Below are 24,469 nucleotides of genomic sequence, written 5' to 3'. Positions count from 1 at the left end.
TTTCTTTTTAGTGCCACACCCATGGCATGTGGAAGTTCCCAGGCTAGGGGTCTAATGGGAGCTGCAGCTGCCAGCCACAGCACAGCAATGAGGGATCTGAGCCACATCTGCAACCTACACAACAATTCACGGCAATGCGGATCTTTAACCCCCTGAGCAAGGCCAGGGATTGAACCCATGTCCTCACAGAGACTATGTTGGGTTCTTAACCCACTGAGCCACAACAGGAACTTCCATCTTAACTAGTTTTGAACTTTATGTGAATGGAGTTACACTGCATGCATTGCACTGTCATTGGAATCTTTTGCTCAGCACCACATTCAGGCACTTGTCTAGGTTTGACGTGTGTGGCCCTAGTTTGGTCATTTTCAAAACTGTGGCATTTTCCATTTTGTGAGTGTATTATCATATATTTATCCATTTTCCTGACAGTGGATATTTCAACTGTTTCTGTTGCTGTTACAAACAGGGTTGTAAGGAATATTTTATACCTGATGCACAAGGAAAAGAGTTTCTGTAGAGTAGAGACCAAGAAATGACTTTGTCAAATACAGGATATGCAAATATTTGTCCCGATTTACATTAAACGAGCACCCAGTGAGGGATCTCTGCCTCCTGTCAGCACTTGACATCAGGTAACTTTGCTAATCTGGTAGGTGTGTAAGGGCATCTCATTGTGCATTTCCTTGACTTATAAAGAGATTGAGGGGAGTTCCCATCATGGCTCAGCAGTTAACAAACCTGACTAATATCCATGAGGACGCAGGTTCAATCCTTGGCCTTGCTCAGTGAGTTAAGGATCTGGCATTACCATGAGCTGTGACATAGGTTGCAGATGCAGCTCAGATCCCTCGTTGCTATGACTGTAGCGTAGGCTGGCAGCTGCAGCTCCAATTCAACCCCTTACCCGGGAACTTCCATGTGCCTAAAAAGCAAAAATACAAAATAAAAAATATGAAGAGGTTGAGCATCTTATTTTTTTTTTGACCATTCATGTGTAGATGTGTCTTTTATTTATGCGTTTCCCTTCTGAAGGTTCTTGCCTACCCTACACTTAAAAGAATATTATCAAATAAAGTTATGTTTTCTACCTTGAAGGAGCTTACTTATCTAGTCAGGAGACATGAATATTCAGACCAAAGTCAGATCCCACATCTGTGAAAGGGTCTTGACCAGAGCCTTCAGCCAGGGACCCTTCAGCATTGCTTGTGGAATTTTCCATTTATGCCCAAATGTGGCCATGGTTGCATTGTATGTTACAGTCTGTTTGTATAAAAGATTTCAGAGAAAGGAAATACCAGTGTGGGCTGAGGAAGACTGGCTTATTTTTATGTGCTTTATTTGAGATCTAAATACAGGACAGAAATCAAGTAGCAAAAAAAAAAAAATGGACAAAAAAAGTAAAAATAATTATTTCCATCCCCCATAAATAAAATCTATTAGTAGTTTGCTCTGTAAACTCAGCATTTGTTTTTGCTTCTAGGTGGCATTTGGATGTTTAAGACAGAAACATTTAATTATCCAAAAAACATTTTCAATTTTTCTTAAAGATTGCCACTCTATAAGGGAAGAGGTGGCATTTGTGTGAGAGGTCCGTGAACAGAGGGCGGCCCCCCTTCCCCATCACCAGCTTGGGTGGCCTCTATAGGATAGGGTACAGTTGTGTTCCAGCGCTAATGACAATGACTTAAATGAAGGAAAGCAGAAGCAAGAATGCTTGCACCAAGGGCCAGAGGTTCCTCGGCTGCAAACTAGACTCACAAGGAACCTCTCAAGAAGGCTAAATCATTCTGGAGAGAAGCAAAATATTTAAATGGTTTTTGCGAACATACCTAAAAGCAATTGTTCTTTCCTGACTTTAACAATAAGAAACCATTTGCAGTGAAGCTGGTCCAAGCTATGTGGCAGAAGAAAGACATTCTCTCTCTCTCTGGGCTTAAGGATGGGAGGGCATAGGCACCAATTCCAAAGGAGAGAGGACCTGGTTCCTTAGGAAAAGCATACCCCACAAGGGTTATGCGGGAATGGAAAACAGAGGGGAAGAGCACTCCTTTAAATAAAACGCCACATAGACTGGCACATACAAAGGCCCTGTGTTGAGAGAGGAAGGAAAAAAGAAGACTGGGGGCTGGGGGTGGTTGTCAAAGCAGTTTTTTACTTTATTGTCTTTACCACTTCTGTTTTCTCTGGGGAGTATTTTTCTCTGGTTGAATTTCGAATTTAGCAACAGAAGGAATTTGGAGAATATGGGAGCCCTGATGAGGCTGGAAGATTAATTCATTCAAGTTTTTGTATCTTCTTCCAAAGAGCAATAAAGGCCATGGAAACTTTTAAGTATTTAAAAAAAAAAAAAGGAAGTTCCCATTATGGGCTCAGTGGTAGGAAGCTCAACTAGTATCCACCAACATGTGGGTTCAATCCCTGGCCTCACTCAGTGGGTTTAGGATCCGGCATTGCCATGAGATGTGGTGTAGGTTGCAGATACAGCTCAGATCCCACATTGCTGTGACTGTGGCGTAGACTGTCAGCTACCTCTCCGATTCCACCCCTAGCCTGGGAACATCCATATGCTGCTGCAGGCGTGGCCTTAAAAATCAAAAAAAGGAAGGAAGGAAGGAATCCCATGTAAATTAACTAACAGTGATTCCCAGGCCAGAAGCTTCATAGTTAGGGACCTTGCCTGCACTCCCCACCCCTCTGTCCCCAGCACCTACCCCAGCATCTACCCCCACAGCCGTTACTGCCATAAAGCAGGTCTCAGTGAATGAAGGTTGAACGCATGTGCTTCCTGCAGAGTTTGCTTTGTAGTTGCACTGAGATCGAGACACATATCCCTGCTCCTGTTTAGTCCATCATCACCATTCCTGGCTCTTAACCATAGTTTTGAAGGAGAAAATGCAAAGGAGCTTTCCAAGTGCTTCAGAACTCATCACAAAGTAGTGAAACCAGAAATCAGTGAGACCTGCGGTGACTCTGAACTTCAATCAAGTCTTGAATTCTTCAATGAGCAGGACAAAACCCAAAAAGATCACAGGTCCAGACACTCAGAAACTGCAAAGTTTCTTGATGTGCTTGCCTTGATGTTAAGCATCTCCTCTTTTTACTTTCTTTTCAGATCTTTTCCTAACAACTACTGGGACAAGTTTGTAAAGAGAAAGGTATGCTTTGTCAGTAGGAGGGGAGTCCCATACTCTCCAAGGAAATGTAGAATTTATTTTTGAGTTCTCCATGTACAAACAGGAATAAATTTAATGTAGCTTTTATGATAATTTCACCCAAAGAGTAAGTCACAGAAGGGGTTTTCTATGAACGCTCGTAGATCTGGGGCTTAATTCCTAGACTCATCTGCCTTAAAAAGCTTAACATAATCACCGTTTTCTGTGTGCTAGGTTTATTTTCTCCCCTCCAAAAAGATGGCTTGAAAAGCAGTTTTTTACTTTATTGTTTTACCACTTCTGTTTTCTCTGGGGAGTATTTTTCTCTGGTTGAATTTTGAATTTAGCAATACCTTAGAAGAGCCCAGAGTGTAACACAGTTCTAAAGACCTCGGGGCTGGAGAAAACATTGATGGGAGCGTGTGGCCTGCTCTCACCCTGCCATCCTGTCTGCTTTAGGTGATCAACAAGTATGGTGATCTCTACGGAGCAGAACGCATTGCTGAACTCCTGGGTTTGGACAAAAATGCCCTTGACTTTAGCCCAGTGGAAGAGACCAAAGCGGAGGCAGCCTCTCTGGTGTCATGGTACAGAGCTTAGGAGTTAAATCCCAAAGTCTGGCTGACCAGGCCCTCTGTCTTGCCAGTTCTCTTCTGTGTGCTAGAGGGAAAATCTGCAATCATGTCACTGTCCTCTCGGGCTCTGGTCTGGCCTAGCCTAAGTGTTTCTTCTAGGTTCTAATATGGGGGTGGGGAGGGGCAGGAAGCAGCACTGCTTTTAAAAATCTAAAGACCCATCAGCCTTTATGCCTGATAGAGCTGCGAGAGAAAGACTAGAGTTTCAGGATTCAGCCATTCTTGGTTTCATGGTAAACACACACCTTGATAAAGCTCAGGGTCATATTTCGATTATTATACCCAAGAGAAAAAAAAAAAAAGCTTCATTTCCCCCCTTATGAAACACTTAAGTAAATCTTGACGTGTATAAGTTTTGAAATGATTTGTTTCCCTTTAGGCTAAGTTCCATCGACATGAAGTACCATATCTGGAAACTGGGCGTTGTTTTTACTGACAATGTAAGTATGGCATCTGGAGAAGCAGATGTCTGTGCGCCACGTCTAGGGAAGTCACTAGATGGCACAAGGAAACCCGCAATGGAGGAGGCCCAGGAAGATCCAGGGATCGTTTGTTGAAGGCAGAGGGCTGTAGGCTGCAGGGGGGACTCTTTTGTCTTGTGTAATAGTTTAGGGAAGCTGGGGTTTCACTTGGCAGTTCTTGGGCCAGTTGACAGCACCTCAGCACCTAGGTACCCTCTATCCTCACTCTGCCCCCAGAGATGAGGGGGGAAAAAAAAAAAGTGTCACGACTGCCTGAAAAGCTGCTCGATTTCTTCTCTTTCGCCAGTCCTTTCTCTACCTTGCCTGGTACACAACCATGTCAGTCCTGGGCCACTACAACAACTTCTTCTTCGCTGCTCATCTGCTGGATATTGCAATGGGCTTCAAGACCCTGAGGACTATTCTGTCATCTGTCACTCACAACGGCAAACAGGTATTGGATTTATACTGGTGCCCGATGGGATGGACCTAGATAGGGATAGGAAAAAAGATAACAGGTAGTACGACTGTGTATGACAGGAAGGTTTGTGTCATCATAGTGTATAATACACCTCTCTTGGACAGACACCTGAATGAGTAGTGATTGGTTTTGCAAAATTGTAGCCATCACTTAAGAGGCACAAGATCTTGATGCAGAAACCCATAATGTTTAGATCAGTGTATGTAGTTAGAAAACTCCGTGGGGAACTTTGATACATGCTTCCAGTTAAGAACCAACGACTTAGATAGATAGACCCACTCACCGCTGTAGGTGTATATATATATAGACATATATAGCCATATGTTTTTATGTATTTTGTATTTATGTCTATACGTATTTGTACCTCTCTATATATCTATATAGTCATTGCTCTCCAGTCTTACTGATATCCAGTCTGTCTTCTACAGCATTGTTGCCAGTGTCAAACCCTTGATTAAAATCCTCTAATGGCTCCTCCTATCAGCAAATTCCAACTCCTTAGCATTTTATTCCTCATTAAGTGCAAATCCATGGATAAGACATGTTCCTTCACATCTCTAAATCTTTATAGGAAAAGAAAGAAAAGAAGGAAGTTAATATGTGCCCAGTTTGGTACAGCCATTATGGGAAACAGTATGGCAGGTTCTCAAACAATTAAGTACAGAACTGCCATATGACCCAGCATTTCCACTTCTGGTATATATCTGAAGGAAATGAAATCAGTATCTGGAAATGAAATCCATATCTTCATGTTCACAGGAGCATTGTTTTTGATAACCAAGATTGGGAAACAGCCTGTGCCCATCAGTGGATGAATGGATAAAGAAAATTTGTTATGAACATACAGTAGAATATCATTTAGCCCTAAAAAAAGAAGGAAATTCTGCCATTTGCAACAATATGGATGACTTGGAGGAGATTATGCTGAGTAAAAGGAGTCAGACACAGAAAGACAAATGCTGTGTAGTATCACTTATGTATGGAATCATAAAACAGGCAAACTTCTAGAGCCAGAGAGGAGTTGTCAGGGGCTGGGTGGGGGATGGGGAGTACTGGTCAGTAAATGAGTAAGTTCTGAGAATCTAATATAAAGCATGGTGGTTATAGTTCCGCGTACCATTTCTATACTTGAAATTGGCTAAGAGAGTAGATCTTAAATGTTCTCACCACACATACATACAGAGTAACTGTATAAGGTGATGGATCTGTAAGTAATTTGATTGTGGTGGTCATTTTGTAATGTATGCATATGTTTAATCATCACAGGGGACACCTTAAAAAAACGGAGATTCCAACCAGGAAAAAGTCATTAACCTTTAATTATTCTAAAATTAAAGAGTGCTAGGTCCTCAGGTGGTTTATTTATTTTTTTTCTAGGCTTCTGGTAGCAGCAGCAGATTTTTGGTTGTTTCTGGTTTGATACTAAAAGGAATGGAGGAAAGCTAGGCAGAGAAATTTGCTACCACATAAAAGGCTAAAGTTTGGGGAGGTAATAATAGAACCTGTGGAATAGATGTTTGCTTAGAGAGTGGTAAATGCTTCCTTATAGATTCCTGGGAGAAAGGGCATTGTGTATTATTTTTACATGTGTGTTTTGGGAAGTTATATCCTATGAAGGTGGCATTTCCCAAAATGTAGTTTATGGAATGCCAGTTCCACAGTATGTTCTTTTAGAATTCTTTTCTTGCACTTAACTCGGATATTGAAACTTCAAGTTTTTATTCACGTGGCTTAATTGCATTATACAAAACTGTACCTTAAATGAGAAGTTTATTTATTTATTTTAATTTTATTTATTTATTTATATTTTTTGTCTTTTTGCCATTTCTTCGGCTGCTTCCTACAGCACATGGAGGTTCCCACGCTAGGGGTCTAATTGGAGCTGTAGCCGCCGGCCTCCACTACAGCCACAGCAACACGGGATCCGAGCCGCGTCTGCAACCTACACCACAGCTCACGGCAACACTGATCCTTAACTCACTGAGCAAGGCCAGGGATCGAACCCAAAACCTCATGGTTCCTAGTCGGATTCATTAACCACTGAGCCACGATGGGAACTCCAAATGAGAAGTTTATACAATGAGTATATCTTAATATCTATAATGTTGACTAAACTCTAGCAAGATTGTTTTAAAAGAAATGTACCCAGCTTACTATGTGCCAGGAACCATGACAGGCTTACAACTGCCCTGCAAGGTAGATGTTATACTCACTTGACACATCAGAGAATTGAGGCTCAGAGAGGCTAAGTGTCTCACCCAGGAGCACACAGCTTCTAAGTGGCAGACCTTAGATTCCAGGCCATTTCATTTTCAGTGCAAAGCGCAGGTTCTTTCTCTTTTTGTAAACGAGCTGCTTCTGTGAGGTCTGCTGTCCAAGGTTTACCTCACCAAATTCATTGTTTGAGAAGCCACTAAATGTGTCTTTTCTGGTGCTTATCTTTTGTGAAGCGACTTGAGGGCAAAGATTTAATCTTGCTTATCTTTGTGCTGCAGCCCCGAAACTAGTCCCTCATGTAGGCCGGATGAGCAGGTCCTATGTAATCCTCATTTCAGGCCTCCTACAGCCAGAAACATACATGCCCTATGACCCCACCAAAGGTCCAAGGCAGGTTTCTTCGATGTGAAAAATGTCACTTTCTCAACCATCATAATTCTTACAGTAACTTCAATGCTGTGACAGTTATCCAGTTCATTGTTAGTTTCTTTAGAAGCAGTGTTAGAACATATGGTTACCAGAAGGGAAAGCGGAGCGGAGGAGAGGATAAATTAAGAGTTTGGAATTAACAGCTACACACTACTAGATATAAAATAGATAAACAACACGGACCTACTCTGTAGAGTAGGGAATTATACTCAATATTTTGTAATAACCTATAGAGAAAAGACTTTGAAAAAGAAGTTATATAATTTATATATGTGTTATATAATTTATATAATACATATGTGTGTATGTATAATTTATATACATATATGTGTATGTATAATTTATATAATACACATGTGTGTGTATGTGTATTTATATGTATATAAATTGGAATCATGGAGCTATTCCCTGGAAACTAAGACAACATTGTAAATCAACTATACTTCAGTTGAATGCATAAATGAATAAGTAAATAAATACATAAGAAGCAGCCTTGGAGTAAAAACTACATTGGGAAGCTTCAGGCCACTGCTATCTCTGCAAAAAAACCAAGTAACGCCCCTTAGAGCACCATCACTGTCCTCATCCTTAACGCTGTGTTTTCCTGTGTCCTGCAGGGCCCCGGGTGTTAGTCAGCTCAGGCTGCCATAACAAAATACTTAGACAACAGACAATGATTTCCTCTCAGTTTTGGAAGCTGGAAGTCCAAGCTCAAGGTGCGGGAGGCTTGGTTTCCTCTGAGGCCTCTCCTGGGCCTGGAGCTGGCTGCCTCTTGCTGCTTTTTCACTTGATCATCCTCCAGTGTGTGTGACTCTCTGCTATCTTTCCTCCTAAATCCTGACCGCCTGCCTCCTCTTATAAGAACACCAATCAGATGTGGAGCAGGGCCCATCCTAATGGCCTCATTTCAATTTAATCACCGCTTCTTTCCCCCCCACCCACCCTGGTCTTTTTAGTGCCACACCCGTGGCTTATGGAAGTTCCCAGGCTAGGGGGTGAATTGGAGCAGCAGCAGCTGCTGGCCTACACCATAGCCACAGCACTGCCAGATCCAAGCCACATCTCCCACCTACACTGCAGCATGCGGCAACACTGGATCTTTAACCCACTAGATCTTTAACCCACTGAGCAAGGCCAGGGATCAAACCCACATCCTCATGGATACTAGTCAGGTTCTTAACCCGCTGAGCCACAATGGGAACTCCAACTTAATCACCTCTTTAAAGGCGCTATCTCCAAATACAGTCACATTCAGAGGTATTGGGGGTTAGAGCTTCAACATACAGATTTTGGGGGACACAATTTAGTCTGTAACAGCCCATCATCACTCTTTTCTCCCTATGCACCTGTTTCTCTCTCTGGTCTTTCCTTGGGCACGTGCAGTATGACAGCCTTCATTCCCACCCCTCATCTTTTCCCCTTTTCTTTCTGTTATCTTGGAGTCTCCCACCGACCTTTCAAGGTGGAGAAGACCCACCTCCTCTTCCTTCTCTCTCTTCTCCTCTCCTAGTTGGTCCTGACTGTTGGTCTCCTGGCCGTGGTGGTTTATCTCTACACTGTGGTGGCATTCAACTTCTTCCGAAAGTTCTACAACAAAAGCGAAGATGATGATGAGCCTGACATGAAGTGCGATGACATGATGACGGTGAGAGGCTACCTCAGGGCCACCTGGTCCCCCAGCCTGGCCGGGAGGGAGGGGGCTGTGGATAGAGTGGATGTAGAACAGAGTGGCGATGAGAATGGAATACAGATGGCTTGTCCGAAAGGGAGGCGGGTCCTGGAAAGATAGATATGATGGATGGACCACTTATCTGGGCCCAGGTGGGATGAGAAGCACACGGCCAAGAGGGTGCATCCACCCACATCGGGGTGAAGACGTGAATTGCCTGTATGCACGTCTCATGGAACTCAAGTTCCGATTTTTGGCGTCTGAGGGCAGAGAGCAAAGTCCCATGAGCCTGGGACTCAATTTATTTCAGAAAGCCAGTGGGCTGCTTTCAGAACAGCTGCAGGATGGGGCTGAGAAACATCACAGCCACAGGTTGGGGTTGGGGGAGCAGCAGGTATGGGGGTCCTCTCTGGCTAGAGAGGGATGGGTAGAAGCCACAGCTCAGGGTGAGTGAGCGTAGGCTCCATGCTGCCCCTGGGATTTGGTGTACCAGCCATTAGAGTGCCCCCACACTCCCACCCTGAGCCTGTGGCAGCCTGTCAGGAGGAGATGGAGGGCAGCCTGATCTGGGAGCCAGGGCCCAGGTGCCTGCCTGGGGCACAGGTGCAGCTCAGGAGGAGATGCTGCAGGGAGCCCTACCCTCCTGGGTGTGCAGAGGGTGCAGAAGTGGGTGAGGCCTTTCCTGGAGGTTGTGTCCAAAGACCAGGCTGGTGCTTTAAAATTGAATGAGGAAAAACACATATCTGGCATATGCCATCCTCCTCAGGGCCTAAAGTTCTTTTAACTTACATACACTTTCAGTGGATTCTCATGTGTGCGTCAAATAGTTTAAAACTGTTTTGTTTTTCTGGCTGTGCCCACAGCATATGGAAGTTTCCAGGGCAGGGATTGAACTTGTGCTACAGCAGTAACCCGAGCCGCTGCAATGCCAGTGCCAGATCCTTAACCCACTGTGCCATAGTGGAACTCCAGAAAACTGTTTTTAAAAGGAGCAAAGAATATCTTTTAAAGGCTACATGAAACAGTAGTTTTTCCATCTTTACAGACATCAAGCTAACCAGAGGGTGTAGAGGGCAGAACTAGCAGCATAAACATGTTATTGTGAAGAGTACCTTTCACCGGGCTCTGGGCTGCCACATTTTTTGTCTAATGACATGAACAATCTTGCCATCTCCATAAAAACAAATGAAACGCTTAGGTTTTACTTGAATCACCATTATTTTTCTTCTCTAGTGTTACCTGTTCCACATGTACGTGGGAGTGAGAGCGGGAGGTGGCATTGGTGATGAAATTGAAGACCCTGCTGGGGACCCGTACGAAATGTACCGCATCGTCTTTGACATCACTTTCTTCTTCTTCGTCATTGTCATCCTGCTGGCCATCATCCAAGGTAGGCCTGCCCGTTGTGTTATATGCACGGGGCTCGGTCGATCTAGTTCTTTTTACCTTTCTGCATCTGTGACTTAATCGTTTTATATAAAGACGTTTGTGCATGTGCTCGTTAGTTCAAGGACAATTCTTTTGTGTCTACTATGCATAAAGCCAGAGATCCACGCAGGCACTGTTACAAGACACTTGAGCATCCTTACAGAAGACCCCTTCCTTCATTGCCCAGTCGGAATTGGTTACTTCTCATTCTGCTTCCTAGATATCTCCTGTGGCCCATCAAACCCCACATCATCCTGATTCCTGCCCTTATCGTGTTCCTCCCAGGTGGTGGGGTGGGGAAGGAGCATAAAGAGATGCTCTGAGAGCGGGACATGGTTTTTTCTTCTTTGAGGGGAGGGATACGAGTATTTTCGTCAATAGCTTGTCAGAAATAGAGAACGATGGTGATGAATTTAGTTTGCATCTTGCCAAGCTGAGGTACCTATGGGACAAGCAGGCTTTGCAGGCTAATAAGCAGTTATCTGTAATGGACCTTTCAAGAGACATGTCAGTAATGGAATAGGATAGAAATATTAATATAAGGACACACAAAGCAAATATTAATGAATATGAAAACAAACCAAATAAATGGGATCCATTAAGGATGGTGGCAATGGTCAAAGACGTGGTGTAGAGACTTCCCAGAAAGAGAAGCAAAGGAACTGAGGAGGAACCCTGATTGATACGCATCTGTGCCTAAGGGGCTGGAAGAGGGCGAGCCTATAAGGAAGACTGAAAGGGGACTGCCAAGCAAATAGGACAAAGAAGAAAGTGAGCAGAGGAGGAGTGAAGAGTTAGCATCCAGTTTTGCAGAGGGGTGGAGTGAGAGGAACAATGAGAAATGATTGGTCAGGATGCAGCGTTTGATAACACAAGCATTTTTTCCTAATTTTGCTTTAATTGCATAGTTCAGTTTCCTAATTCACATTTTTATGAAACTAAGTGGCCTCTGCCATTCCCTCTATCATTCCCCTTCCCTGAACTCCTAAACAGATTATTGAAAGTGTTTTGTCAGCCTTCATATTTAAAATTTTAGGTCTCATTATTGATGCCTTTGGAGAGCTGAGAGACCAGCAGGAACAAGTACGAGAGGATATGGAGGTATGTTCTACCCCTTGTGATCCAACAGTGGCTCACAGCAAATGGGTTTTTCAAGCAATAAGTTGTGCTATTACTTAGGGTCAGCCCTCAGCAAAACTGCCCTGGGAAAAATTACCACCCGAGTTTGTTTTCCATGCCTGCGCTCTTCTCTGTGCCTATCTCCAAGCTCTAAGCATTTCTCCTCTTCCACCCTCTGAGCTCTGTCCCCTACCCCAGCCTCCACCTGCTACCCTGCCACTTCCACCATTCCCCGAGCTCAGGTGAAAGCACAAATACCCTCTGCTAGGTGGAAGCTGGGTATGTGACATGACGGAGGAAATGACTAACAGCCTGAAGCAGGAAAGAGAAATATTTTTCAGTGTCTCTCAATTCAAGCAGAGATCATCACCTTTTTCCACCTGCCTGTAAATGTCACGCCTACTCGTGCCTTTACTGTTATTTTTCTTAGACGAAATGTTTCATCTGTGGGATTGGCAATGACTACTTTGACACGACCCCTCATGGTTTTGAAACACACACCTTACAAGAACACAACTTAGCCAACTACTTGTGAGTATTCTTGGCCAACAGTGGTGGCGGGGCAGGGGGAGCAGGGAGTAAAATACAGTTATGTCATCCTCCTCCGTCTCTGGAAAGCGCAGGCAACTAGGAGAGAACTTGTAGGAGTCGCCCTGAGCCGTATCTTGGTCTACATAACACTGCCTCTCCCGTTTTGATAGGTGGAGGTTGCTAACTATTTCTGCTCCAAGCGGATATCAGCCCCTCAACCTGAAATTAGATTCCATCCCTTCTCAAAGTCATATTAACTCATGAGGAGGTTTTGTGGGATTTTTTTTTTTTTTCTGTCTGCTCCCACAGCAAAGGGAAGTTCCCAAGCAAGGGAATGAATCCGACCAACTGTGGCACTGCTGAATTCTTTAACCTACTGTGCTGGGCTGGGGATCGAACCCACACCCCCAGAGTGACTCAAGCCAAGGCAGTCAGATTCCCAAGCCACTGCACCACAGTGGGCCCTCTGTGAGCAAGTGTTTTTGTGTGTGTGTTTTAATGTGTTTTCATGTTGTTCTATCCCAACACCCTGAGGTCTGGTGCCCGGTAGGCAAATAATATTTCACTCAAGAATAAAATTTTCAGGAGTTCTGGTTGTGGTTCAGTGGTAACAAACCTGACTAGTATCCATAAGGACATGGGTTCGGTCCTTGGCCCCATCCAGTAGGTTAAGGATCAGGCGTTGCCCTGAGCTGTGGTGTAGGTCACAGAAGCAGCTCGCATCCTGCATTGCTGTGGCGGAGGCTGGCGGCTACAGCTCTGATTCAACCCCTAGCCTGGGAACCTCCATGTGCCACGGGTGCGGCAACAACAACAACAAAAAAATTCAGAGCCTATTGTGTGCCCTGGACTGCTTAGGAAACTTATAAGCTAGAGAATTTGTAAGGAGTATAAAGCACCTGACAATTCAGATTCTATAAGTGATCATTATTTTCAAGAAAACCAACTGCCAAGCTTTGCTCCCTAACCTGGCCCTTCTCCTCTGTGTCTGCATTTTATTGTTTGGAAAATCCTAATCTTTCTTTAGGGTGGAATAGACCTCACCTTTGGGAAAGGTGTTTACTGTCAAAAAGAGCTAGCAACAATGTCTTTTTGCTAGAATGAGGTTTTTAGAAGACAAAAACACAGGTTTAAAAATAACTTCAGCCTACCCTTCCTCAAGTCCTGAGCCTTCACTGTTGCTAATTCTGATTAAGAGTTTGCATATTCCTGGAGGAGATCAGGATGGATGTCCTAGAAAAGGTGAACCTGTGGCTAATGTGAGGTCCAATGGAAGAGAAGAGTAAAAAGGGGATGCTTTGGTGTAGGGGTCGGGACCCCTTCTGCATCTTCCCAAGTTACACTGTAACATAATTGTCTACTTTCTGGCTCTAGCAGCAAGCTTGAAGGGAGAGGACCGCTCTTACTCGTGTTTGAAACACTACCTCCGCCCAATGGTGCTGTCAAATAAATGTGCTGGGAAAGCAGTAATGTCCTACATGATAGATATTGGCCATGCCTCCTTTCTTAGTCTGATAAAGGAAAAGGGAGGAAGGAAACTAATATATTTATTGCCTGTTCTGTGGGCCACAATCAAACTTAAACCTAAGAGTACCCTTCGAGGGAGTTCTCACTGTGGCTCAGCGGGTTATGAACCCAGCTGGTACCCATGAGGATGCAGTTTTGATCCCTGGCCTTCCTCAGTGAGTTAAGGATCCGGCGTTGCCACAAACTGCGGTGTGGGTTGCAGATGTGGCTCAGATCTGATGTTGCTGTGGCTATAGTGTAGACTGACAGCTGCAATGCCAATTCGACCTCCTAGGCCAGGAACTTCCATATGGCATAGGTGTGGCCCTAAAAAGCAAAAAAAAAAACAGCAAAAAAAAACCCAACCCTGCCAGAACTCAAAATCTGGGCCACCTCAGAAGGATTATAGATTTGCTTTCTCTTCCTTCCACCAGCCTCAGACTCCTTTTCCTAAAGGACATCAGGCTGGTTCCTTTGGAAACTGTCTCTGAGGTCATGTAATGCAAGTCAAGAGGTTACCTCCAGCTCCGGGGATCCCTGTGTTGTAGACAGACACAAACCTTAGACACAGCATGAATAGAGCAAGTGAAATGGCACTGGCTTTTCTCAGTTGTCTGTCCTCAAAATAAACTATGCTTCTGGAAGAATTAGGGCAAATGACAGAGATTACCTACTTTTTACTTTTGTGTGATGTTGGACACATGTATAAATTTAATCCTACAGTCTTACATTTACAAGACGAAAAATTGGCCTACTAAAAATTACATGGTAAGAGTTTGGGTTACCATTTTATTGTTTAGGATTTTTTTTTAAAAGACAATAAAATGGTAGCCAGAATACTTCCTTATAAGTGATCTTAGCTCCAGGTTTGAATATAGTCAAAAGGACTTCTCACGGAAAGGCTAATTTTGAGATTAACCTATATTATTAGAAAATGGTTATGTGTCATTAGGCCACATTTCCCCACCTCTGAAAGGTACAATTGTCGGTATGATACTAAACAGCATACGCAATCAGCTCTCCAGTTCACTTGATGACATGAACTTTGGTTTCCTAAATAAAGTATCTAATAGTGTCTTGTGCTCTCCCCTTGTTCCAGGTTCTTCCTGATGTATTTGATTAATAAAGATGAAACAGAGCACACAGGCCAGGTAAGAAATATCTTTAGGAATCATACCCCTTGGAGTTCCCGTCGTGGCTCAGTGGTAATGAACCCAACTAGTATCCATGAGGACAAGGGTTAGATTCCCTGCCTTGCTCAGTGGGTTAAGGATGCGGCGTTGCCGTGAGCTGCCGTGTCGGTCACCAACACAGCTTGGATCTGGCACTGCTGTGAGCTGTGGTGTAGGCCGGCAGCTGCAGCTCTGATTCAACCCCTAGTTTGGGAACCTCCATATGCCATGGGTGTGGCCCTAAAAAGACAAAAAAGAGAGAATCATACCCTTTCCTAGTCGAGCCTCAGTAGAGCGTAGGGTATCTGAGCGAGAACCCTCCTTGTGTCTTGAGTGCATTTCCCCTCTGCTTTCTCCATTGTCCCATCCCTTTGTGACCCAAGCCCAAATTCTAAGGCAACTCCAATCTATTCCAAAGGGCACACCCCACCTCCTATGTTATCCTTCCCAGCAAACACTGATGTTTTCTAAACCCTTACGGTTGCTGCTTCAGAATAGACTAGCTGGAGTTGGGGAGAACGTCACAAGGAGACAATGAGAAGCCGAGTGGGTGGCTCTGACAAAGAGCAGGTGCGTCAGGATAAAATGGTGCGAGAGAGACAGCATAAGAAAGATAACGACCTCCTGTGTGGGTGACACGGAACGCGGAGGTGTGGGGGTGACAGTGAGTGAAAGTATGTGTCAAAGGGATTATGTGACTAAGTATGAAAAAGAAATGTAAGGATAGAGAACAGGGGAGGAGAAGGTAGGTTAACAAAGATGCAGACGTCACTGGATTTGTGGGAAGACTTCATGGCTCAGACACTTGAGACAGAGATGGTTGGTGTCCAGACCTGGCTTTGGCTCTGCAGGCATCTGTCTCAGGGAGAACTCAATAGGCCTTCCTGTGTGTTCTTCTGCTGTCTGCCAATTACAGATGATGTAGAGTCAGCCTTCTGCTAAATCTCAGATATTTTTAGGGGCAGTTATTGAGTTGGTTTCACTGTGGGATTTTTGTTTGGGGGGAGTTTTGTTTGGGACTTCTCATCCCCAAAACATCCTGGGCTGGGCCTCATGTGAATCCACATCAAAATTCCTAAAGGGAGATGGAGAGAGTAGAAACAAACTGTGATTTAACTTACTGTAGCTTGGAGTTCCCGTCGTGGCTCAGCGGAAGCGTATCCAACCAGCATCCATGAGGACGCAGTTTCAATCCCTGGCCTCACTTAGTGAGTTAAGGATCTGGCGTTGCCGTGAGCTGTGGTGTAGGTCACAGACACGGCTCAGATCTGGTGTGGCTATGGTGTAGACCGGCAGCTGCAGCTCTGATTAGACCCCTAGTCTGGGAACCTCCATGGGCCTCAGCTGTGGCTCTAAAAAGACACAAAAAACAACCCTCTGCTCCCTTTATTCCAGGAATCTTATGTCTGGAAGATGTACCAGGAAAGGTGTTGGGATTTCTTCCCAGCTGGTGACTGCTTCCGGAAACAGTACGAAGATCAGCTTGGATAAATGATGTGAATGAAAGAAGCCGCCACTATGCTGGACCCTCAGCTTCCAGTGAAATAAAATCCCCCTCTTAGAAGTTCTGCACACACATTTAAAAAGTGCTGTTTCCTAAATGCCTCCCTTACAAGAAAGTGTGTGTCAAAACCCTGTGATGTTTTGGAATTGATTTGGCTTTTTGTGCCTAATGGAGGTACACTGTGGGAGATAACTTGTTACAAGAAAAAAAAGGCAAAGCACCAAGGAAGCTCTAGCTGAATGCCGTCATGTTTTTCAGTTCAAACTAAGTCATTGGGATGGCAGCACTGAGGGAAGGGCTAGAGGAGCAGGATGTTTTGAATGCAAATAATACCTGGAATTTTAAACACCTGAATGCCATGATATGCTGCTATCCCACTCGTGTCTCCTGGTCTGAGCTACAAAAAAATCATCTTAACTGCAGCCTAATTTTTCCCATGGTACTTGCTAGTGAATGTATCCAGAATCAGCTTGAAAAGCTTTAAGCAGTTAAAGAAATAGAAACAAAAACCACCATTTTGTCGACTCTGAAACATCGATTAAGTGCCTTAAAAACCTCTTTAGATATAGCTATGCAAGTTTTTTATGTTTATGTTTAAGATGGACTATTCATTAATTAGTTGTGTTGATCTTCTGTCTTACTTTATGAAACTGCACTTGAAGGTTATTCATATAATTGTTTTCAGTAACAGCTTGTCAACTGCTGTTATTAGGAGAAAAGTACTGTACTGAAAATTCAGAAAAATCTCAATCTTATGCCAAACTGAGTAATGCTTTATGGTCCCTTGTAAGTAGTGGAGCTGCTATGTTTAGGTGAATCTCCTTAAATAAAATGAAGTGCCCACTGCAATAAAGTAATACACACCAATCCGTGCTCTGTCCTCTTGTCATGCACCATTTTCTGGACGATTTACCACCACCCTGAGACTGCTGGGAAAAGGGACAGGAGACAAACAGCCCAAGGCTTCCCCCACAAGAAAGAAAAAAAATCCACAGACCAGCGTTTTGTTTATTTTGACCAAATGCATGCCTGGTTGCTTGTCGCTCTACTCTTCAGCAGCACCTTCGATGCTGTCAACAATGAAAGGCAGAGACAGGAAACAAGGGCCATAATATCGCCTGCCCTTAAGAAATCTAGTCAATTACTAAGCCAGAGAACAAAGGCAGCAAACCTCTTAGATGTCTTGTTTCGGAGGTTGCTGAACGTGGAGGAAGGCATCTACTGTGCTAAGCGTGATGGCCACACAGGCTCAGGCCAAGCTTGTAAACTGGCCATTCTTCAAGGACAGTCTTGGGCCCACCTGCCCTTACAAGGTAACCAGATTTGGCTTCAGGCACTTTTCAGTTTCTGTCTGTCTCTTCTGCTTGTTTCTTGGGTTGTTATTAGGCAATCATGCTGTCCAACCAGTCTTCAAGCTCTTCCTCGGTAACATTTTTTGATGTACGTGGTTGCTCAGATTCTACCTTCTTTTCTTCCAACACAGACGGCTGTGCCGGATCTAAGAAAATAAAAACAGCATTAACGACTTCACCTTGGTCCCAAAATTGAGGGTTAATCTTCTCTGGGCTTTGACCCCTGCCATAAATCTGCCCTCATTATTACTTTGTTCATGATAAGGGAAACACTCGGTTCTTGTTCCTATTCCCCAAGAAGATCCAATAATATTTACACAAATTAACAAAGGGGGTTGAGATTTGCTCTTCTATTTATTTGGATGCTGAATTTGACAGCTGAATAGTTTTTGTGTGTGTGTGTGTGTGTGTGTTTTTTTTTTTAAGACCAATAGTTCAGTTTCCTTTTTATGATTGTAGCAATCTTGAAAAGCCATTAAAGGGTCCTGAACTCAGTGTATGGACAGGCTGGTCGCTAGGCCTCTCCCTTATCAGATGGGCCACCATCTCACAGCACATGCACAAGTGAGGTAGTGTTCCTTGTTTAAAGAAAAAAAAAAAATCGATAACAGCAAGAAGCCCTCAGAGCTGGTCAACAGGCGTGTTCAGACAGTCGATTCAAAGCTCTGCTGGTGCACAGCTGAGGCCACAGGTATCTAAATGCCTTTTTATAGCACGAGTTCAATTTGCAGCCCCGGGTTTAAGATTGCCATCAGGCAGGCAGCGGCTTCAGAAGTCCAGTCTATTGAGTGAGAGTGATGTTGTCAGAAAGGTCAGCTCAGGGGGAAGGAGAGGGGTGAGCTCAGAAATGGATGTCCACGGACCAGGCCAGATCGATGGCAGACACCGGTGGCGATGTGTGGGGATGTGACGGAGGGGAGGCTACTCTCACGAAAACACCTGAGTCAAGATGAGGAATGAAAGGGAAGCCATACCTTTTTCTTCTTGGGCCACCTGGCCCCCTTTCTCGGACTCCAGGTCCCAAGACGTCTGGTCTGATGAGATGTCACCTTTTACAGGTGCATCTAAATTAAGCAGCAGATCTAGTTCTTCTTCCAAAAGATCTGCAGAGTGCAGTGGGGAACCGGGCTTCTGAGGGCCCGGTCCTGGGCTGTCTTTACCCGGATACCTGGGGCAGCCAGCAGTGGCAGCTTTCAGCTCAGAGATGGACCCCTTTCCTCCAGGCCCCAGAGGCCCCTTTAACTGCATCCCTAGTCCCTTGGCCTCATCATTTCTCTTTGGTTTCACCTGAGGAAGCTCTAAAGGGAGGGCAGTCTGAAAGGAAAGCACAATAACAGTTTAAAATGTGAGTCCTGACATGTCTGCTTGACAGAAACAAAGCTAAGGAAGCCATCAGGCTTTGTGGGGTTGGAAGCTCACCAAAGGTCTCTGTCCAGGGCCTGCCCCAGCACCCCTCCTTCCTGATGATCTTCCCACTGGGCCCACCCCAGCTAGGAGCTGAAATCAAAAGAGCCGTGTGTCCCTGTCACGGGCCTGAGAAGGGACGGTCCCACGGGTCTGTGGTAATGTATACTGAAGCCTGAAGGTGAGGCACGCATTGGTAGAAGCCACCGAGAGGGAATTAGCAAATCAGATCTATTCACTCTACTGAAACGCACACATATATAAGGTGAAGGACAAATTGACCAAGAAGAATGACTGCAGCAGCTTGGGTCACTGTGGAGGCCTGGGTTCAATCCCCAGCCCGGCACAGGGGGTTAAAGGATCTGCTTTGCCACAGCTTTGGCTTGGATTCAGTCCCTGGCCTGGAGAATTTCCATGTGCTGTGAGTGCGGCCATAAAATTAGAAAGACTCATATGTACACTTTTCCGCGTGTTATAATTTAATAAAGTTAAAAACTCCCCAGGTGACTAATGTAAAGGAAGTCTGAGAGCCACAGTTGAGGGAGGCCTGAGCTGACTATTCTGGCATCAGTGGGAAGGTTCTGAAGATTTAGCTGCTCTTGGAGGCACTCACTATCTCCTTCTTTGCACGTTTAAGCATCCTGAGCAGATCCAGTTTGCTAATGACTCCTCTGGGCTTTTAGGACAGTATGGTTTTGCACAAACTTAAATACTCATCTGGCAGTTGTCAGCATGCAGGGCAAAGCTGGGATGTGGGCCCATGTTCTAATCCTGCGATCCCTCAGTTGGTCTGGGTTGGGTGTCTGGCATGGTTTTTGTCTGTTAACTCCCCCAGGTGATTCTCAGGTGCACACACAGCTGAGAATAACTGCCCTACATCATGGGGTAGGGGAGTGGATTTCAAAACTATTTAGCTGGGTTTTCAAAGTTACTGCAATTTAAATCTTTCCTCTAAGGCCCGCCACTGACACAACATCCTTCACTTGCAAATGCTCACGTCACTTCTGTTTCTCTCCGGAGTCCTGGGGCCCCCGTCCCCATCACCTTCATCTCGATGTTCCTCTGATGGGTTCTGTGAACCATTCCTCATTCGGTAGGACCAAACCAGGTATGGCAAACTTTGACCATCTCTGGACACCCAGAGGAAAAGGAGCACTCACCCAGTCACAAAGACAACCCCAAACATTCCTAAAGAAGCCCCGGGGTGATTCCCAATCAGGGGGAGCGAAATCCTCTCTACATCCCTGTCCTGCCCCTGAGTGTCCTCCAGCCCTGAATTCTACTTGCTGCCGTAGATTTGAGATGAGTAAGTGCTATAGAAACAACAGTCGGCTGGGTAACCAAGTCACAGCTATGCTCAAGCTTAGCATCACAGTCAGCCATTCTGTTTGCTCGGATGGCATTTAAAATTAGTACTGGCCAAGGTTTCACTTTCTTAAAAACCCCCAATCAAGCTGCCATTCAATTTCAGAGTTCCTTATGGTACAGCCTTCAGGCCCCTCCTCTCTCAGCCAGTTCAAGGGCTCCTCTCTTGGCTCCCTTACCCTGATGTCTCCCAAGTTTATATTTATAGCCTTAATTCTGAAGTATAAATTTCTACATCCAGTTGACTAATACTCATGGTTCTATTAGATTATCAGTATTCTGGTATCTCAGAAACACGAACTCATAAAATCCAAACCTTGCCCTTCCTACCTACCACTGGGGTGAACAAGCTGGAGGACCAAGAATAATCCTTTGCTTGCCCCTTTGCCATGTCCAGTATTTCAATTTCACCAAGGCCTGTTAGTTTTAGTTTGTAGTACACCCCTTGGTAGATTCTAATTCTCTGCCATCTCTACCATCATTATCGTGTCCCCAGTACAGTATTACTCACCTGAACTGGGCAACAGCCTCCTAATTTGCCTCCCCTCATCCACTCTACTCTCGCATGGGCAGGTGTTTACAGATTTGCCCATAAACACCTCTAGTAAAGTCCTCTCTCCATTCTGCAGCCAGAATATTCTGTTGTTGTTATTAGTATTAGCACAGTTGTTGATGCAGATTAGCTGGGTCATCCTTCTTTAAATCCCAACTCACATGTTCTTGTACTTTGGATCTCAGCTCATCTGTCACGTCGTCAGGAAAGCCATTTGAAATCCCACCAAGATAGATCAGGTTCACTATTAACGCATTCTCAGAGTACACAGTACTTCTTCACAGGACTTATCCAAATTTGATAATTTGATGAATATCCATCTTTCCCAATAGATTCAGCTCCCCTAAGGCAGAAACCATGTCTGTCTACTCACTGCTATCACCTGAGTGCCTAACCCAGAGCCTGGCTCATAAACATTTTGAGTACAATACGAGCCAGACTCTATACTTTCGACATTTCATTCAATTCCGTTTCATTAGATCTTTTAAAATGTTTCAAATATAAAGTGAAAAAAAAAAAAACCTTGAAAAAGTATTTCATCCTCCCTCAAAACTTTATGAAATTCTACCTGATACAAAACCTTCAACTTTGTGAAAGAATAACCTGAGTCTAAGACATCCTGCAGGGGGATATTTTTCATTCTTTTTCTTTTCCTGCCCTCATCCACACCAGCTTCAGAATGCTGTCAGGGTTTTTACCTGGACCAATTCAGCAGCAACATTGAGTCGGAGGGAGAGAGGCAGTTCTTGAAGGGCTCGAACCAGTGACTCACAGTCCACATAAAACGCTGAATTCTGTATTAAAAAAAAAATAGAGACTGATCCATCGAGATGATTACCTATGGCCTTTGAGAAATAAAAGAGCACAAGATGATAGGAAGTAACTAAATAAAGCATCCATGACTTTCAGCTGGGAGTAATCAGATCATAAATCACACTCAATATGGTTATGTCTGTCATCTCTGCATGAAGATAAGCAAACCCAAGACCATCTTCTTCAGCCACAGCTCAGGCGGTCAGGGCAGCCGCCAGGTAGTGATCACTTTGCATCGACCCTGCACGGTCACCTGGAAACCATGGTCACTCTTGGAATTAGGGTAAAAATTCAAAGCCTGTAAAGGAATCTGATTGGACATCTCCCCCAAATCCAGATGGCTGGGCTGCAGGAGGGCAGGGAAAAGGGGCTAGGAAGTGAGACAGGGTTGCCAGGCAGAGCCAAAGGAACCCGTGTGATATACGTTCTTCTTCCAACCAGAAAGCAGAGGATGGAAGCTGACCCCCCTGCTAGCAGGACTCTAGTGTGAGGCCAACACTAAAACTCCCTTTGACGCCCTTCTCACTCACAGAGGCGAAGTCCTATCTAGGCAATGGCCTCACAAACTGAGGGTACTGAGACAACACCCCAGATGACTACGTGACAGCTGCTTCTAGGTTGTGTCCCAAGAGAAGGACACAACTAACAGGCAGGTACAATGACCACATTAGAGGCAGACACCACCAACCACCTCATCAACCAAGGACTGTCACAGGCCCAGGAAGGACTGTGTCTTAGGCTACAGTCACTGACTTCGAGTTAGAGAAGAAAAGCCAGGGGTCATATGGTCTAATCTTGATTCCACTGTACAGATGTTCTGGGTCAGGAGGTTTCTTATGACTGGAGGTGGGGCATCACCCTAGTGCTCTCAGGGTGAGCCCCCACACTAAATCCAGGCCCACTTGAACCCCTGAGCCCCATGACAGAGGTTCACACAGATCAAAAGAAACAACAGAGCTTTTCGGTGGACCCCCTGAAAATTTCTGTAGGTGGCTAGCTCTAAGCCAAGCAACGTTGGCAGCCTTGTGGCAGGAATGATGTGGTCCCTTGCCCTGCAAAAAAAGGAACTCACATCTAAAAAAATATACAGCATTTTTAGGAAACAGGATAGAATATAACAAAGCCCAACAAGAGAGTGTGAAATTCTGTCCCTGAGCAGGCCTTGCTTCAGTCCTGCCCTCAGTACATCAAGTACCTAATCAAGGCCAGCATGGCCAGTCTCTGCTTCAAAGTTTGGAAAAACTCTCTCAAACCATCAGAAAGGTGGGCTCCCCAACACCTGGGTAAGTCCCCACATCACAAACTGGCAATCTCACCCTTCCCACTGCCAAGGTATCTGCAAAGTCACCCGGATAGACCCCCTGCTTTCAGCCTATGAAAGAGCAAGAACATTCCCTCAGGGAGGCCTGCTAACTACTCACCCCCCTGCTGCCTCTGCTCTCTGGAGAAGGACCGGTGAGATGTGCTGGGGTCTGGCTAGAGATGCCCAAACTTCCACCCCTGTTTTGCATCATGTGTGACGTGGTTAAAAGTGTACCGTGAACAATGAAAAGTCTGAGATCCAAGGAACGGCCCATATGTGCTTTTGGGCCCAGTCCTGAGTGACGGACCTTCAACCACTGCAGTGTCCCCTTTCCCCAAGTCTCTAATCGCCATCCCATCCAAGCTCAGCTGACAGGGCACTGTTCCTACAGGCCCTCGAAACACTTCAGCCCAGCACAGTGATTTCTCCTGCCTCCTTGCGGGAGTCCCATAGCCTCAAACCTGCCATTAAACGCCGCTGTGTAAGAAGACTTTCCCTTTTCTGTCACTGGTTTGTCCCCTAAAGGGCTAACACAGAAGACCTTAGCCAGAAAGTGGGCTGAAGTGGGAGTTCCCGTCGTGGCTCAGTGGTAAAGAACCCAACTAGTATCCATGAGGATTCGGGTTCGATCCCTGGCCTCGCTCAGTGAGTTAAGGATCTGGCGTTGCCATGAGCTATGGTGTAGGTCACAGATACGCCTTGGATCCCACATTGCTGTGAGCTGTATGTAGGTCGCAGACGTGGCTCAAATCCCGAGTTGCTATGGCTGTGGTGTAGTTTGGCAGCTACAGCTTCCATTCAACCCCTAGCCTGGGAACTTCTATATGCCTTGGGTGTGGCCCTAAAAAGACAGACAATAGACATAAAAATAAAGTGGGATGAAGTGAATAGTAATAGTAAAGTGTGAATTTTAAAACAGGCTGTGAATGAACTCGTCTGCTACGTGTTATAGAAGAACGGCTGGGTCATCTCTGCCTGGGGAGCCCCACCCCCACAGCCACATGGCCGACCCTGACAGCCACCTACAATTGGAATATGCAACCTGGCCACCCCAGTGCCTCCTTCTCATGCAGACTCTGAGGCTGGTGGGGGGAGGCCAGCCTTGACCATCAGGACAAAGTCTCCCCCACCCTGGCTACTTCTCTGCCATCAGTGTGCACAGCACTCGGTCTGTGCACAGCACACCTAATCCTGAAGGTTCCTCCCCATCTAGGATCCTGACCAGACTCTGAGGCTCAGTGTCTGTGTAAAGGGACACCATTTGGTAAGAAAAGAACTGCTAGAAACCCCACTCTCAGCCTTAAATCAGACATTACACCTTTGGGGGCTACAGACTCGCTGTCCACGTTCCTTTGGGACTCGGGGACCACAG

General features: G+C 45.1%; 2 protein-coding genes across 6 annotated transcripts in view; one reads left to right on the top strand and one right to left on the bottom strand.

Moving 5' to 3' along the window:
* The window catches only part of RYR3 (ryanodine receptor 3), a 568,796-nt gene extending 551,622 nt beyond the window's left edge, over positions 1–17,174 (top strand). For all 5 annotated transcript variants that reach the window (XM_084969350.1, XM_084969349.1, XM_084969348.1 and 2 more), the window contains exons 94-103: positions 3,116–3,158; positions 3,615–3,742; positions 4,170–4,230; positions 4,559–4,705; positions 8,889–9,023; positions 10,281–10,437; positions 11,512–11,576; positions 12,025–12,125; positions 14,731–14,782; positions 16,199–17,174. In XM_084969350.1, coding sequence (XP_084825476.1) covers positions 3,116–3,158; positions 3,615–3,742; positions 4,170–4,230; positions 4,559–4,705; positions 8,889–9,023; positions 10,281–10,437; positions 11,512–11,576; positions 12,025–12,125; positions 14,731–14,782; positions 16,199–16,294 — 985 coding nt within the window. In that variant the 3' untranslated portion in view covers positions 16,295–17,174. The remainder of the gene's footprint in view (positions 1–3,115; positions 3,159–3,614; positions 3,743–4,169; positions 4,231–4,558; positions 4,706–8,888; positions 9,024–10,280; positions 10,438–11,511; positions 11,577–12,024; positions 12,126–14,730; positions 14,783–16,198) is intronic.
* A 123-nt stretch (positions 17,175–17,297) lies between these two features.
* AVEN (apoptosis and caspase activation inhibitor) overlaps positions 17,298–24,469 on the bottom strand; it is a 193,321-nt gene continuing 186,149 nt past the window's right edge. Inside the window, exons 5-7 of the mRNA XM_021099909.2 lie at positions 21,680–21,775; positions 18,634–18,973; positions 17,298–17,805 (exon numbers count right to left, since the gene is read on the bottom strand). Coding sequence (XP_020955568.2) covers positions 17,690–17,805; positions 18,634–18,973; positions 21,680–21,775 — 552 coding nt within the window. The 3' untranslated portion in view covers positions 17,298–17,689. The remainder of the gene's footprint in view (positions 17,806–18,633; positions 18,974–21,679; positions 21,776–24,469) is intronic.

The sequence above is a fragment of the Sus scrofa genome, chromosome 7, assembly GCF_054392235.1.
Source record: "Sus scrofa isolate SSC_HxYL_T2T_F1_AM1 chromosome 7, Sscrofa_HxYL_maternal_Yorkshire_Landrace_v2.0, whole genome shotgun sequence".
Lineage (NCBI taxonomy): Eukaryota > Metazoa > Chordata > Mammalia > Artiodactyla > Suidae > Sus > Sus scrofa.
The sequence above is the reverse complement of the archived record's forward strand: the minus strand, read 5'-3'. Positions and strand labels throughout refer to the sequence as shown.